The sequence below is a fragment of the Marmota flaviventris genome, chromosome 19, assembly GCF_047511675.1.
Source record: "Marmota flaviventris isolate mMarFla1 chromosome 19, mMarFla1.hap1, whole genome shotgun sequence".
Taxonomy (NCBI): domain Eukaryota; kingdom Metazoa; phylum Chordata; class Mammalia; order Rodentia; family Sciuridae; genus Marmota; species Marmota flaviventris.
The window spans coordinates 9610744-9627698 of record NC_092516.1 but is presented as its reverse complement, the minus strand read 5'-3'; the positions used below and the strand labels follow the sequence as shown (position 1 = coordinate 9627698).

Genomic DNA, 16955 nt, shown 5'->3' with positions numbered 1-16955 from the left:
CAATTCAGGTTTCACCCAAGGCCCCTGCCTCACACCTGTCATTGAGAAGGCTGAATGGCGTGTGACATTCATCCTCCAGTCCCAGAGGGGTGAGGAGGTGTCACTGGCAGGCAGGGAGGTGGGGGTGGGGGAAGCAGAGCATGTTTCTAGAACTTGAGGACAAAGTGTGCCTTCAAAAGCAAACTATAATTACACAGACGCTGAGGAGTCTTTGCAGAAAATCAGTCTCTCGACAGAACCTACATCCTGTTAATCAAAGAGGTCAAGGCCCTTTGATTATCAGACTAAATATTTTTAGGCAATATCACTGAATGCCTGGAAAGAACATGAACAGCATCAGCTGGAGAAACATCCATCTTGAGATAAGAAACCAAATCCTGCACATCACAAGAAAAATCAACCCCAGGAAATTTATTAAGAAAAGTTGGCAAAAATGTCCCCCTGTCAAAGCTCTCTCCTCCTGGCCTGCTTCACCACATCCTTCTCCACCTGTCACCCCTCCCCACACCCAGGTGTACACCGGATGTTAGATCTCTTAGCATTTGGTGCAAAACTAAAGGAGAAATCAGAAATGGACTAAGCATTCATATTAAGAAGACGAGGAGAGAGAAAGAGAATGAGATGATTATTCTCTTAAAGCAGTGCTGAGCGGGCCATTCAATAGAGATGAAAATGACATTTAAGCTCAGTCAGATTCATCAGCTTGGATGTTTAGTCAAGAACAACCTAAAAATGGTATCATGTACTCTGCTCAGTATACGGTGAGCAGACGCTTCTTTCTTTCCATGTTTTGGTAAATCTTGAAGTTCCTATAATGACCAGAAAGGGATTTTCTATTTAGTAGTTCATCCTAACTCAGGTATGAGTGACTGGTCGGATTTTCAAACTATCAGATTGGATTCCTTCCCTGTTTCTTCTCTATCCATCAAAATGGTCTCTGGTGATTGGCTAACTTTTTAAACCCCTAACAACTAATTAATATAAATTATCTAGTCCTATCTTCTCAAGGAACTTCTCCCCCACCCATCATTCCTTCTTCTAAACATACCGTGTTTTGTTTTTTTTTTTCGGTGCCTATGATACATACATAGCTCCTGTAAGTCAATAAAAAGATAAGCCATTACAAAGTAATCTGTTAGTACTGTTAACTACACAATTGATGTGTCATATAAATTAAACTTACTAATGAAATCTGGGAAAGGCTACATGCTTTTTATTTTTCTTATACAGATATTCCCAAGAATGTTAGGAAAAAAAGATTGGTTCAATCTGTCAAGATTCAATGAAATTAACCTCTGTGGCATTTCTTATAAAAACACAACATGTGTGACATTACTCCTGGAATTCTTCCCTGGAGTTTATCAGGAATGCTCTAGTGTAGTTCTACCCAGTGGACTATTACAAGGGACTTTCTCCTCTGGATAAGATCGCCATATTCTTGAGGCACAAATATAGATCAAAAGCAAGAATCATAAATAAACCAAAGTAGCTGGTCATAAGAGATGTCTGAATTACTCAGTACCTAGACATCCATCTCTGAGCAGTAATGTATTTTCAGTACAACTTAAAACAAAAGTCCCTTATTTAAGTAACATTCTTGCTGTTTTCTTCCCTTTTGCCTGATAGAATGATGAGGCTCAGGTGACTTCAATGAGTTTGTCATTCCATTTCTGTACAAAATTCCAAACCATCTCAGAGACGGAAACTTCAAATGAAAAACCTGTTTACAGTCACTTTCTATAGGAAGGGACTCAGCTCCATGTCAGTTTCTCTGCTCCATGATCACGTGCACTCGTTTTTGGGACCCACACACACCTAGGTTCAAGGAACTTCTCACTGTCATCTGGAAGACAATGTGTTCAATCAGACGCAGCAGTTGCCATGTCAGAGTGGGGGCCATTTAGCCTATCTTTTGGGGCTGTGGGATTTGGTCATAATATTTCCAATGGCTGATGTATTTTTCTCTAAAAAGTTGGCTACTCCTAATAGTATTTCATAATCCAGTTCATAAATAAATAATGTCAAGTTCTTTAATATAATGAAATCTAAAACATTCCATTTGGTAGTCCATTTTTCAACCCATGTAAATACTGACTTTGCTAAAACACTGTAACCATTTCCAAAACCACAAAAAAAAAAGTCACCATGCAGAACATGCATCACCAATGTCAAATCCCACAGACTTCTTCCTCTACCCATTGAGCATAAAAATGTGCAACCAAACAGCCCAGCACCATGATTCAGCACCTAAAACACTCATGTACCTCCTAGCAGCCTTCCAGCCAAGGACACAGGCTGCAAAAGCATGTAGCTCCAAAACCGTTCTGCCCCAGGAGCCTCAAGCCACAGCTGAGGACATCCTTGGAACTGCCTGGCTTTTGTTATTTCAGACCAAGCCCTCCACATTTCATTCACGTGAGGGTTACTTGAAAACACAATTGCTGGGAATAACCACGGCGGTGTGCTATTGTCAAGAACTAACCCATCTTAGTTTTCTCCATTCCCGTTTTCTGCGTTTCGGTTCCACAGTGTATGCTGGACATACAGACCTTTGAAAGGACAGAAAATCTTCAGGAGCATTCCAAGATCCCCATGTATGATTTATTTGCTGAAGAATACCTCTGGAAACGCAATAGCAAATGGAACTTTTTTTTTTCTTTCCTGGCAGAACAGTGGAAATTTGCTACTGCTGAATCACATGTGTGTCCCACACCAACATGACCACAACCCAACACCTGCCCAGGACCCACCCCCCCAAGGAGTGTTTTGTGGATTATTTTTATAAAGCTCTAGCTTCATTTTTAGAAAAGATACAATTCTTCTGAACTAGTATTTGTTAATTAAAAACAGCATGAAATCTAAAAGTAACAACTGGTTTACCTCAGGAGGTGGACAAGTGTTGAATGAACTCCCAGCCAGCAGATGACCCAGGCAAGACAGAGCAGCAAAATAACCATTGGCAAACAGGTTAATGACCCAAGATGAGCCCACCAATAACCCTCCAGTTAACCAAGGCCCAGCCATGACTAACTAACCCAGAGGACATCTATTAAGAGATCCACCAAGATGAACCAACCAAGTTGTCCACTAGTCGACGCAAGATCGACCGTAAGAAACCAACCAAGTGGACCATATTTGACAGAGAAAGCAACCTAGATCACTCAGGCTCATCCAGAAGAGAGAAAAGAAAGCTTCTGATTTGCTACAAGGGGAAGCTCCTGACAAACCCAAATGCACACCACAGACTCTGGCAACCTGATCGCAGCCGGGGTTGGAAATGGCCCGTGCAGCCGTACTTACGGAGATTATTGATGGGGGCCCTGGTGTCTGTGTTCTCGTAGTGTTGGACGTGCACCACAATGTTAAGGTCTCTCTCCATGTGGTCAGGATTGCAGTGGCCCTGTGGCCTCATGACATCCGCAAGGGCCCTGGAAGAAGAGAGAATGGAAATCTGTTCATTCAAAATACAATGACCACCTCCTGCCCAGCGCTGTCCTCGTGAACAAAACAGACATGGCTCCACTTAGGGGTGGGGCAGAGGAAAACAGCCACAGCTAAATCTCTGCAGTCAGAGGTCATTTAGAGACACTCCCAGACTCACTCCAACAGCCATGGAATAACAGTGTCGTCTACCCACGGAGCTGTGGAGAGGACTGACTGATGGACACATGTTGTGTGTCTCCACCCCATGACTCAGATCTGTCTATACCTAACACAGATGCCAGCACTTCAGTGTAGCAGTGGCCCAATATTAGTGACCACAGCTAGCATCTATGGAGCACTTGCTACAAGGCAGTCACTATGCTAAGCACATTGCAGGCCTAACTAAACAAAACAGCCCAAAACAGTCCTCGTGAGGATCATTATTCCTTTGTAAAGGAACCGCAAATGCTCAGAGAGGTGAAACAACCTGCTCAAGGTCACACAGCCAGTAAGCTGTGGTGTAGGAATGAGAACCACTCTTTTCTCCCTTCCTTCCTTCCTTCCTTCCTTCCTTTCTTTCTTTTCTTTTCTTTTTCTTTTTCTTTAGAGAGGATGAGAACACAATTCAACCCACATCAAGGACCTTCACGGTCAGATGTACGCTCAGGAGAGAAGCTCTGGGATTGCACATAGGACAGAGCAGAGACGACCATCAAACAGATATCACACCCTGAAGTCAGACTGACCAATACATTTTTCCTCTTTATCTACCTTCCATTACGTGTTTATTGTGACATGCAAATATCCTCAACAGACATGGAATAAAGTAGGCATTATTATTTGTGTGCTTATCTTTCCCACAAACCTCATTCTGGTTCTCCCTCTGTCCGCGCAAGATGAGAGCTAGCCGCATCGCTCGTGTGAGTTTCTTTCATCCCTTGCAGGCTCTGCACGGTGCTCCATCATCTGCAACCCCCCAGGCTCACTTACCTGCAGGGACAATTGTCTCCATATGCCGTAACTACTGTGGCGGAGGAACCCACCAATCAGAATGGATGCCAGCTATAAATATCCAGTTGTTCCATTACAAACCAGTAGGCTGCCGGTTCTGTCTAGCATTTCCATGACTACGGCCATCTAGGTGGTCACCAACACTCCAGTCCCAGTGAACAACTCCTTGACAGACACCTTCACACAAGTCTCCTCTTGAAGCGGCAATGGTTTTTCCAGGGCACATACCCACAAGTGCCATAGTTTAGGGTATACCCAGATGTTCCTAACTAACCAGCACCCTCTCAGTCCACAGAAAGGGAGATGGAGGGGGAAGATGAACTGTTGAGGAGAGGCCCCCACAGACCACCAATGCACTTGGAAGACCCACTTATCTCCCGAAACCGACCCCACTACAGCGGTGATTCTCAAATAGTGGTTTGCCAACCAGGAGCATCAATATCACCTTGGAACTTGATAGAACTTTTGGGATCCATCCAACCTTACAGGGTCAGAATCTAGGGTCGGGCTGATGCAGGGTGTCTGCACGGAACCCCCAGGTTGCTCATGCACACTCCAGTTCTCCAGCTTGAGACTGCAGAGAGGCCTCAGGCTTGAGGGAACGTTTGATTGTGGTGCAGGGATATCATGGGGGCAAAAACCACACTAGCTAGGGAGAAGTCTCAAGCATGAGAGAGACCTAGGTCAGCACCACAAGAGTCCTATGGCAGCTAGAGGAAAGGGCTGAGTCCACCGAGAGATGGGAGAATAACCACAGCTCTCATTCATTTGTTCATTCAACAAATGTTTATTGTCTGCTCTGAGCCATGCACAATACAAGCCCTGGGGATACAGCAGCACACAGGTGACCGCAGTCTCTGCCTTGCTGGAGCTTACATTCTATGGAAGAGAATAAAAATAAACACGTTAAATAAATAAACAAGGGTGGAAAAGAAATGAAGAGCACAGGGTGGGGAGAGACTGGTACATAGCAGCATTGCTCACAATAGCCAAAACGTGGAAATGATCCAAATGTCCATCAGCTGGTGACCGCAATATGAAATGAAATAGTATTTAGCCATCAAAATGAAGGAAGCCCTGACACCAGCCACGACATGAATGACACTGGAACACATTACGCCCAGTGAAAGAAGCCAGACACAAAATTCCACAGGTCATATGATTCCATTGATAGCAATGTCCAGAAGAGGCAATTCCACAAAGAGAGAAGGCGGAGTTGTAGTTGCCAGTGGCTAAAGGTGGTGAGAGGGAATGGGGAGTGGCTGCGGAGTGACAATGGGGATATTTTTTTGAGGAGGGAGGGGAGGGATGAAACATTACTAGAATTAGTGGATTGGAAGCCAATAGTGATGGTGGTTGTACAATGTCATGAATATGATACCGATCACTGAACTTCATGCCTTTTAAAAAATTCTAAAGAGAAAGAGAGAGAGGTGGTGTGATCAGGAAAAAAACTTGGTGAAGATGTGGCCTTGGAGAGAGAAGGAACTGGTCATGTGGTGCTCCAGTTTGGATCTGGAGTGTCCCTGTGTTCAAGGCTTGGTCCCCAGCTTGAAGCTCTTGGGAGGAGGTAGAAACTTTAAGAGGTGAGGCCCAGTGGGAGGTCTTCAGGTCACTGGGGATGTGGCCTTCAAAGGGGACCATGAGACTTGGTACCTTCCTCTTTCTCTCTTTTTGCTTCTCTGGCCATGAAGTAAGCAGCTTTGCTGTACCGCATGCTTCTGCCCAGATGTGCTGCCTCACCACAGTCTCAAATGCAAAAAATGATCAATCAATCATGGAGAGGAACTTCCAAAACCATGAGCTAAAATAAACCTTTTCTCTTTATAAGTTGATTATCTTGGGTGTTTGTTACAGGAACAGAAAGCTGACTAACAAAGTGGAGATGGTGGAAAGAGCATTTCAGACAGAGCAAACAGAAAGTGCAAGGCCCCTGAGGCAGGAAAGAGGTAGATTTTGAAGCATACTCAAGAAGGCCAATAAAACTGAAATAGGGCAATATAAGAGGGGAGTATTACAAGGTGTGGATTATCACAATCCATTTTACAGAGGGGAAAACTGCCCAACTTAACCCAGATGACAATCAATGGAGGGGATGAGTGGAAATGCAATCCTGAATGTCTTTGAAATCAAAGTCCAGGCTCCTTCCTACCTCTGTGCAATAAGCAAGGTCTGAAACTCAAAGGGGTTGCAGGGGAGGGAGGTTTTGAGACACAGGACAGAGGCCTCCCCATCCTAACTTGCCTTTCTTACTTCTAAACGGGTTCTTCATCCTGAGCTTCAAGGGATCGCTGAAGTCCTCTGTAATCGAATGGAAAATTCGTTTGTGCATTGTTCTTGAGCAAGAGCCATACCTTTCATCAGATTCCCCAATGGGTCTCCCCAAACATCCAAAGCAGTCAACTTTCAAGAGGATAGGGAAGCGAGAAATCAGGATGGCTACCAGGAACTTGGTCAGAACTGCCATCTGCAGATCCCCTGAACCTCTTTTAAGTGTTGAAAACTGTCAAATTGCAGCTTCAAAGCCCAAGGACACTTCTCCCCAGGGCCGCCATTCCCAGAACAGGCAGTGGAGACAAGAATCCCTAGAGACCTCCACTTCCTGGTCAAGGAGTGTCTAGAGCAGGGTTCACTCATTCCCGCTCTGCATAAAATGAAGCGGCGAGGGCAAAGGAAAGGTCAGAACAGTTATGTATGGCCTTGAGTCATTACAGATGAGAGATCATCCAGCTGCATGTACCAATGCCATGCCTGCATTGCGAACTCTCACATCAGATGGCGGGAATGGAGGGTGAGGGCCAGCGGCACCCTCACAGGTCTAGGAACCCCAAAGGGACACACAGATTAAATTCTCTACTTTTGACTCTGCCAACCATTCAAAGCAGACACATACCTTTAAAAATAGCCCCCTTAACAAAAACACAGGCTGAAGACACTGTAGGCAATGCTGACACACATTCAGTTGACCCTCCTCTTCAGCAGTTTCCCACAAGGTTAAAACAGCCGTGATCTGTGCAGACCCTAACAAAGTCAGCCAAAAAGAACCAAAATGGGGAATATCCAAAGGGTGGATTTGTTTACTACTGAGGAATGTCGCCCTCCACATGCATTTCACTTTGAGATTTTAGCTAAGGATAGTGGGAAGTCATTGCCACTAGCAACAGATTTTGAAGTCATGTTTATTTCACGTTTAGCTCAGTTTAAAAATTTCTTCTTAGGTATGCTTTATTACATACTTCATAATTGCCCACAGGTGTATGAGTATATTTATTAGTAAAGCACATGTGTGTATGGTCGGAGTGCATACTAAAAACATTTTTGTTAATAAAAATGTGTTAAAATGTTTTCACAAATTAGGCAGTGGAAAGAACCAATGGTGGGTCAGAAATCAAACCAATGCCTAAGGATTTGGCGTTTGCTTGTGGCACAGAGTTTAGGTGCTTCTTAGACTTTAATGAACATTTGGATTATCTGGGGATCTTATTAAAATGCAGATTCTGGTTCAATAATCTGAGGTGGGCCTGACATTCCACTCTAGCTCCCAGGTGTGAAGAAGTTGCTGGCACAAGAGCCTAAGACTTCCATAATAGTTCATGTGATGTGTCAGTTCCACTGACCATGCTGTGCCCAGATGTTTAATCAAATAGTATTCTGGGTGTTTCTGGGAGAGTGTTCTTGGAGGAGATTAACATTCAATTGGTTAACTGAGTGAAGAAGACTGCCCACCCTAATGTGGGTAGCCCTTAGCAAATCACTTGAGGGGCTGCATGGAGCATAAGGCTGGCTCTTCCCTAAACAGGAGAGGCTCTCCTGCCTGACAGGGGGACACTGCTCTTTCTGGTTCTACAGCAGCCTGCCTGCGGCCTTCACACTTGAACTGAGACATTACACTGCAGATTTTGGACTTGCTGACTCCTTGTAATAAATCTCTTGATATATTGGTTCTGTTTCACTGGAGAATCCTGCCTTAGACGGGATTGGAGAAGCCACACTTTGATCCTTTGATATCCCTTGACCCAGTTGAGAACAATTATGCTGACATGTTACCATTTTTAAAGTTGAAAATGATTGAATATTGGCAATTTTATAAGGTCCAACTCGGTATTGACTTACTTGTACATTTCCTTGTATGGGATCTGTCTCTCGATAGTGAATCATTGGCTCTACAAGGATGGGGATGGCACCTGCAGCACCCACTTTTCTCATAGCATCCAGCACAGTGCTGGGCATAAGGTAGGTGTTCAGCAAACACGGATTGCATGTGTGAATGAATGAATGAGGAGGTACTGTTTTATGCCATGCAAACCAGGATTTTGGAATCCAGAACTCTCTCAATTGTAAGGCCCTCCGCTTACAATTGAGGAGTGGAGGAGACAATGATGGTCCCTGCATTCCTAATCTTGAGGGGGACAATGGAAGGAAATATAATAAACTGGTCAACCAATAAATTAGTAATTTAATTTTAGACCCTAATGCAAAATAAAGTGAGCAGGACTGAATGAAGGACCAGATTGTGGGGGAGGGGGAGGGAAAGATACTAAGCCTGGGTGGTCAGGGGCAGCTTCCTGGAGAAGGACAGGCAGTCATTTAAGTCTGATAGAAGAGAACTGAAATCAATGCAAGGCCTCCAGAGTGAGAATGAGCTTGGCCTGTCTGAGGCACCAAAAGAAAAATGTCGGGTCACTTTTACTTCCAACGACAGTGTGCAAATATAAGACCCTGATATTTCCAAACAGAGCGCCAAGTCCCAGCATATTGCCTTAAAGCCTTCCAGGGGTCCCAATGCTCCAACGGTATTCTGACTTACACACATGGATAGGATTCTTACACACATCCTATCCATGTGTGTAAGTCAGCACTGCCTTTTGGGCAAGAAGCATCACTTATTTTGTGAGAAAACAAGAGCTTGCTTCCCAGCTTAGTGGGTATCCAGGTGCAGATATTGGTCAAAGCTCCTTCAAACTGTATACTCAAGATGTGTGCATTTTACTGTGTAAATTATACCTCAATAAAGTTGATATTTAAAATGTAGGGACTCAGTCCCCAAGGAGAAGCCTACATATCGTGTAGGAAAAATAATTGAGGGTTTTTCCATGGCCAACAGTGTATGCCTGCACACATGGGCTTCTGTAGCTTGGGGAGCTGATCAAAGCCAAAGCCATGGGATATTTGAAAAATGGGGAGGTGGGAGAGGTGGGAGAGAAGAGAAAAGGCAAGGGAAAGAGAGGCAATTTGTCATTGGATGCCATTTCTTTGCAAGGGATTCTGGCTCTTCTGAAGTATGTTTGAAAAACACACAAGACACGGTGCTTTGAAATTTGCCATTTGGATTTTGGATTCTGTTTGAAGGTGGGCAAAATGATGACATGTGTTCCCTACTGGCTTCAAGTGGGGAGAGCTTCAAACACAGGTTTCTGCCCTCAAGGTCATTTCTCACTAAGGCCTCCACCGAGAGGTCTGACCCTGCCAGGGGCAGATGCAGAAAACATTCCTAGACCTGATCTTACAGGGGCTCCTGGCACCAACCCTGCCTGCATACACTGCTGTCTGCATGCCATGCAAGCACTCTGATCTGCAAAGCCTGGAGGGCCTGCAGGTTTGCATTTAAAGGTAGCACAGACTAGTCGTCACAGACCTGTGCCCTGCCTCCGGCTGCCTGGATTTGAAGTCCGACTCCTCCACTCACCAGGAGCTTGCTCATCCTCTTGGAAAGCAATCTCTGCTTCTGTAAATGGCACACTGTCACCAAGCCTACCTCATGGGGGAGGGGTGTGAAATTAAATGGGAATTTACACACAAGCTTATGGCAAAATTGCAGATCTGGCGAGGGTTCTTCGACATCACGTAGACAACACTTTGCAATGTATTTAATCTAGTCACACATAAACCTTCCTTCCTGTTCTGAACCTGCCGGCCCCTCCTGCTCAGATCAAAATGCAGGTCCAAAAAGGTGAGATTCGCTGTGGGATATTCATATGGGTACAAAGCAAAGTTTGCTCAGATTCACTCCACATTCTTCCCTGTCCTCGACCCTCTCTCTTCCCTTCAGTCCCCTTTATCTACTCCACTGATTCATTTTCATGGGATCCACCCTCCTTTTTCTTTTTCTTTCCTTCTGTCTCCTTTTTAAAATTTTTATTTATTTTTCCCTAGCTTCCACATAGGAGAGAAAACATTCAATCCTTGAGTTTCTGAGTGTGGTTTATTTCACGTAGCATGATGTTCTCCAGTTCCATCATAATTGTGTCAAAACAAACCCCAATATTATGCATATCTATAATGAACGGATAAAAAACAAATTCCAAAGCATGCAAGTCCAGAAAGGTTAGACTTGGCCAGTGTCACAGAGCAAGGGCTGGACACCAAGATCCAGATTCCGATGTCACTCTGTTCAGTAGACAAGAGGGACAAAATCCCAATAATAAAATGACGAGAAAGGGTAGTGAATGATTTCTGAGCAGGGGCCATGTGTGGTAGTCTGTGGGGGTCACTTTCCAAACCTAGTCTTCAGTGAGTTCTCAACCCACAGAGGGGAACTTGAGTCTCAGAAGTGAAGCAACCTTCCCAAGGTCACCTGACTATTGAGTGATGAACTGGGATTGAACCTCAGGCAGTTGGGCTGGAGCCCAGGCTGCTCAGACCAGTCTGAATGACTGTCCCAGGTCTGCAGGTGACATAACTGGTGGCGGGGGGGGGGGGGGACTCAGATGAACACAAGAGACTCTTAAAGGGGGCAGTCATCACCCAGCTGCAACCAATAGTTGCTGTGTAAAAATGCCTGACCTACTGAATTCTCAAATTGGGAATTTGGGTTTCTGTGTGAAATCTCCCAGTTTTGAAACACTGGCCACTGATCGGAAGTTGGCTTTCAAACACCATGCATATTGAAGACTAAAGAGATTTCACAGGCAAATACAATGCACCCTGACTTGAAAAACCAAGCTCCTTAAGACATTTTTGGTATCACTGGATTGAGTGATTGGGTATTTGATGATAGTGCTGAATTCTGGTTCTCTTCCTTGGGTATGATAATGGGATTGTGACATATGGGAGAATATTCTCATTAAGAGATCCAAAAGTACTGAGGGACTAGGTGTCATGTCTGCAATGTATTTTCAAATGTTTCAGACAAAAAAAAAAATAAAGAAATACAAGGAAAGAGAGAGGGAGGGAAAGATGGGAGGAAATGAGGAGAGAGACAGAGAAAGGAAGGAGAGGCAGGTGATATATGAACAGCAATAAAGCAAACATAAAAAAATACTAATAATTGTTCAATTGAGATCAGTGGCTCTCCACTGGGGGCAATTTTGCTCCTACATGACACATGGTGATATCTGGAGAAATTTTTTTTTAATTGTAACTAGGGTATGGGGAATGTGCTACTGGCATCCAGTGGGGTACAGGTCAAGGATGCTTAGGACACTCCCCTACAACAAATCCCTCAATGTCAATAGTGCTGAGGTTGAGAACCCTAATCTAAAGGAAGGATATCTTGGAGTTCATTTTATTATTCTTTCAAGATGTTCATTTAAATTTTTTTCATAATAAAAAATATGGAAAACTTTAAAATAAAAATAAGTAGAAATACCTTACAGACTAAACAAAATGAATCTCCACAGTTGACTACCATTTGCAGTCACTTCTTCCAGTAAATAATTTTTGCGTGTAAATAGTTCAGCCACTGCTGCTAAATGATCATTTGCACCGTTACTTATAAGATCACATTCACTCCCTGCCCCCTTCCTGAATGGCTGTCTTTCTCCTTGTCTCAGCCCTAATCAATCCAGGAGGAAGCAAGCCATATGCCAGGGACTCTAAGCCTGCACCCTGACCTGCTGGAAGACTTAGCAGGAGAATACAAGTTTGCTGGTCACCCAGGGGCAAAGTCTGCAATGAGGGCACAGCCACATGCTCCATGTCCTTGAAGAGAAGGTGCGTTCAGGCAAGATGATAACACACCTCATCTCAGTGTTCCTGGCAGCTCCAGACAAAAATTAAAAGGCTGTGGCTGGCAGGTTAATTTTACCTGGAAGCTGCCTCATTTCATAGCAGCCTCTCTGCTGCCAGACTTGGTGTGCTGGCCCCCACAGGAGGATTCCTTAGCACCATCAGGCAAAAGTTAATGAGCCAACTGCCATACTCCAAATGATTAACTGAATAAGCAGCACATCAGGCTCTTGGAGGGTACCTGGGGCAGCCCAAGTAGCACAGAAAGATTATATACATGGAGAAAACAAGCAATGGAATACAAATAAGAGAATCACATTGGCCCCTCTCCTGTCCTGGATTAATTTATCCATCTCCCAACTCTGTAAAATATTTCCAATCCCAAAAGTAGTGTTTCCCCCAATGTGGACCACTGATCTCAGAGCCATTCAGGGGAGGTAGTTAAAAGCAGATTTCTGGGGCCTGCTCCAAACCTATTGATTCAGGCTTTCTGGGGATGGAACTCGTGAGTCTGCTACATGGGAAGCCACTCCACATTCTGTGGTTGGATCTGAAAACATCTGTCCCAGACACAAGTTGAAATCAAGAGACTAGAGATTGCACAATTTTCTAATTATGACTTTGGGCAGCCTACCTTACCTGGGCCATGATTTGCTCATATGTAAATGGTAATTATAAGAGCACCTGTCTCCTAGGGTAGCTGTGAGAACTAATTGAGAGAGCTTTTACACACACACACACACACACACACACACACACACACACCCTGGTACAATGCCTGGCACCCAGCACCGGGCTCAGCAGATGTTAATTCCTTTTCCTTAGCAGTGATTGTGTGAGCCTTAGAATCACCTGGGGAGCTTTTCAAAAGTACTGACACCCTAAATTCTGATTTAAAGAGTCAAAAGTGGAGCTCCTGGCAACAGGATTTTTTTTTTTTTTTTTTTTTTTTTTTTTTTGGTAAGCATTACAAGGTGATCTCAAACAGCAGCAGGGTTGAAAATCATACCTTAGAAGCTGCCAGTAAAAATCAACAATTCTCTCTTTTCAGGAGTATGCATTTCCACTCCACTCTAGAGGTCCCAGGATTTATAGAGGGAGAGCCTTGGTAGAGATGCTGCTACCCCGGGACTGAGTACCCATAGACACTGCCTCCAACTGGAACTTTCTGGGTACCTGCGGAAGAATGTGCCTGCAACCAGCTTAACTGGAGTCATGTCCCCTCACAGAGCTGCCAGGAGACAATGACAGAAATTTGGATCCCTGCTGGACCCCAGGTATTGGTGGAGAGCTCTTCCATCAGGACACTAAAGGGGGCTTGAAGTGAGCACCAGTTTCTCCCACAGGTCCACAAAGGTTAGCTTCTCTCCCCACCTTCCCACCTCCAGCCCCTCTAGCTCCCAAGGATGGCTTCTTGAAGGAAATCGGTTGCCAGGAAAGGGCTTGGTGGAGATTTAAGGAGTTAGCCTGAATCCACAAAGCAGCCTACCTGTGTCTGTGTAATCCTTCCCTACAAGGCGGACACCCGCTGCCGCAGTCCTGCGTCTGCCTGCCCCCCTCACCTTAACACAGACCACGAGAATCGATAGGGACTGGCTTGACTGTGGGGAATTAAAATGACCCAGGGCACCTTGGAGTTGCAGGAGGTGGGCGGGGCCAGCGCATTACTCCCTTAGTGGGTCAGGGTTCTCCAATCCCTGGAGCTTGCTTCAGAGACCACCCACACCTCCCGCAGACCCGAACCCACCAGAACTTCTCATCTCTTCCCCCCCAAAAATCCCTCCCCTCTGGGGGAAAAATATTCATCGGATACTCTGCGTATAAATAGAAAATAATTACTAGTGAGGTGGTGATGTTCCTTCGCCTATTTTTGGTGGGTCTCTTTGTTCAGATTTTTTAGGCATGCACATGGAGCGCGTGCACACACGCGCACACACGGGCCCCCGGAGGAGGTGGGGGCTGAGGGGTGGGCACAGAGACTTCATTGCCCCGACTTGGAAAAGGACAGTTTTAAGGCTTATGCCCCAGTCATCCAGCTGTTCGCCTATCCCTCCTAGCTCCTGTTTACCAGCCCGGACCTCACACTAACCCCTTGCCTCATCCTTGGCCTGGGGCTGCGTGCTCAGGACTGCATCCTCCGCCTCCGAAGTTACTGAGTTGTGAGAATCAATTTAAACACTTAAAAAAAAAAAAAAAAAAAAGCAAAAGGCAAATAGCTCCATTAATCCCCAAATGCCTTCTCCCATCTGCTGCGACTTGCCAGTGCTGGGACTTGCATAATGAATAAGGCAAACGGGAAAGTTGACGAATCAGGGTGCTTGGCTGGTGAAGGCGCGCGTGGAGGGGGCTCGGGCCCCTGGTGTCCGCGCCAGCCAGAGCAAGGGGCACAGACGCGCAGTGATGGCCGCTGCCTGGGGGTGGGGGGGTGGGGTGGCGGCGGGAGAAAGGGACTAAAGGGATAAAGAGGTAGGGGGAGATGTGGTCCCAATTTCAGAGACCTAGAAGATCTGGGAAAGCAAGCCGGCCGCTTCAGCAAGGCTTTTGTTCTCACCCTCCGCTCACTCTCCCCCTCCTTCGCCTCATTTTCGCTAGTCGTACGAGTTGCAGGCTGCACTCACTCCTTCCCTCCCTCCTTCTCACACACACACACGCACGCGGGCTCACACACGCCCCCCTTCCCTTTCGGGCTCATCTGCCTCTGTTTACCTAGAGGTTAGCATCTGGAATCGGAGGGATGCCACAGATCCCTTTCACAAAAACCCAAGACTTCGGGGATAAGGGCTCCCACGCCGAACGCCTCAAGTTCACCTGCATCATTGGCAGGAGGTGGCAGCGAAAGGGCGAGTGATAGAGAGACCCCCTCCATGCACGCGCTCACCCCCACCTGTGCTGAGCCCAGCGCCCCTTCTCCGTGCTCTAAGCCAAAGTTGGCTTCCGGTGACATCCCCTAGCAGAGAGGCTGGGTGTGGGGGGGTGCCATTGCCTGGAGGAGCTGGGGAAGGGACAGAATGGAAAGTGAAGCCTGGAGGGGAGGGCGAAAGGGAGGCAGCCCACCTGGACATGTGCTCCCTTTGGGGCCGGTGCGCTTTCTCCAGCCCCAGCTTGGTGAAGATGCCCACGAGCACCATGACAGCCACCACCCCGCAGATGATGTAGACGATCAGGTTGGTCTTGTCCTTGGTGGGGTCGTGCAGGGGGTCGTCCTTGCGCGCCGGGGGCTTGCCAGTGTTGAGCCACAGCGGCGTGTCGTAGTTGGTGCAGGTGCTTTGGTTCAGTCGCCGCTTCTTAAACGTGCAGCAGAACCGGAAGCCACAAGTCCCGCAGCAGAAGATGAAGTCGCCCGAGCTGCAGTTGAACGGCGGGTCCCACTGGCCCATGACATCGAAGTAACCCCGACAGAAGTCCGGCGTGGGCGCCCGAGTCGGGGGTGCGTCCGAGACCCCAGCGCCCTCGCCGGCCTCTCCGGAGGCAGCCCCGGAGCGGTTGCCCCCCGTGAGCACCAGCATGCCTCCCAGTTGCGCCAGCTGCCCGTGCCCGGCTCGCTCCTGCGCCCGGCACACGCGGGCGCACAGCTCGGTGAGGAAACAGCCGAGGAGCAGCCGGAGGACTCGGCGCATCGTGTCTCCCAGCCCGGGCTCGACCGCTCGGCCGCTGCTGGAGCCGCTGCAGCCGCCTCTCGAGGAGCGGCCGAAGCTGCCGAGGCTGCTGCCGGGGACTGCGAGCCGCCGCGAGCCGCACATGCAGGGAGCGGCGCGGGGCACCCGGTGGTCGGCAGCCACTGCGCTCGGCTCAGCCTGCGTTCGCCTCCAGCGCGCTGTGAGCCGTGGGGCCGGCCGGGGAGGAGCGCGCCGGGCCGGGCGGGGGGAGGATGAGCGGGGGCAAGCGCGGGGTGCAGGTCCGACCGGCCACAGGGGGAGGCGGGGGCGGAGAGCAGGGGAGAGTGGGTCTGTCCGCACCTCCCCTCCGCTTGCGGCTCGGGACTCGCCGCCCCGCGTCCGTTGGCTGGATCCTCTCACCTCTCCAGCTCGCCAAGTGCGCTGGAGAGAGCGAAGCGACACTTGTGGAATGAAGGGAGGGCAGGAGGGAAGGGGGAGGGGGAGGAGGGCGGGCAGAGGAGGCGCGGGTTGGGGGTGGGGGGGCGGGCGCGAGCTCGAGAGGGGCGGGGGCGCAGGGAGAGGTGACTGGGGCGGGCGGGAGCGAGTTGGGGGGCGTGCAGAGCTGAACCAGGCGGGCGAGCAGGGAGGAGCGAGCTCTGCAGCCGCCGAGACTGGAAGAACAGCTCGGATTTCCCGGCAGGTGGAGGACCGTGGCGGGACCTCCCGCGCCTTCTTGGAGGCGAGGCTCAGACCTGTCCAGGGTACAGAGGCGATCCTGCCGGTGGCTTTTTCAGGGGTTCATGCGCAGGATCTGCGGCTGGAATATGCCCACCAGAAAAGGGGTGACTCGGGGAGAATGAGGACAGACTAGATGGCTTTCACTCCAAAACAGACTAGGCGCAGTCTGCTCAGGATCGCCCTTCCCAGGCGTATGGAATTGCCTTGCCCTTCCTGGGGTTATGCCCTCCACCCGGCGCG

At 47.9% G+C, this 16955-nt stretch overlaps 1 protein-coding gene across 1 annotated transcript in view; it reads right to left on the bottom strand.

The window, feature by feature from the left end:
• Shisa9 (shisa family member 9) overlaps window positions 1–16121 on the bottom strand; it is a 246312-nt gene extending 230191 nt beyond the window's left edge. Inside the window, exons 1-2 of the mRNA XM_027940359.2 lie at window positions 15436–16121; window positions 3301–3428 (exon numbers count right to left, since the gene is read on the bottom strand). Of these exons, the coding sequence (XP_027796160.2) occupies window positions 3301–3428; window positions 15436–16121 (814 nt within the window). The remainder of the gene's footprint in view (window positions 1–3300; window positions 3429–15435) is intronic.
• Window positions 16122–16955: the final 834 nt, after the last annotated feature.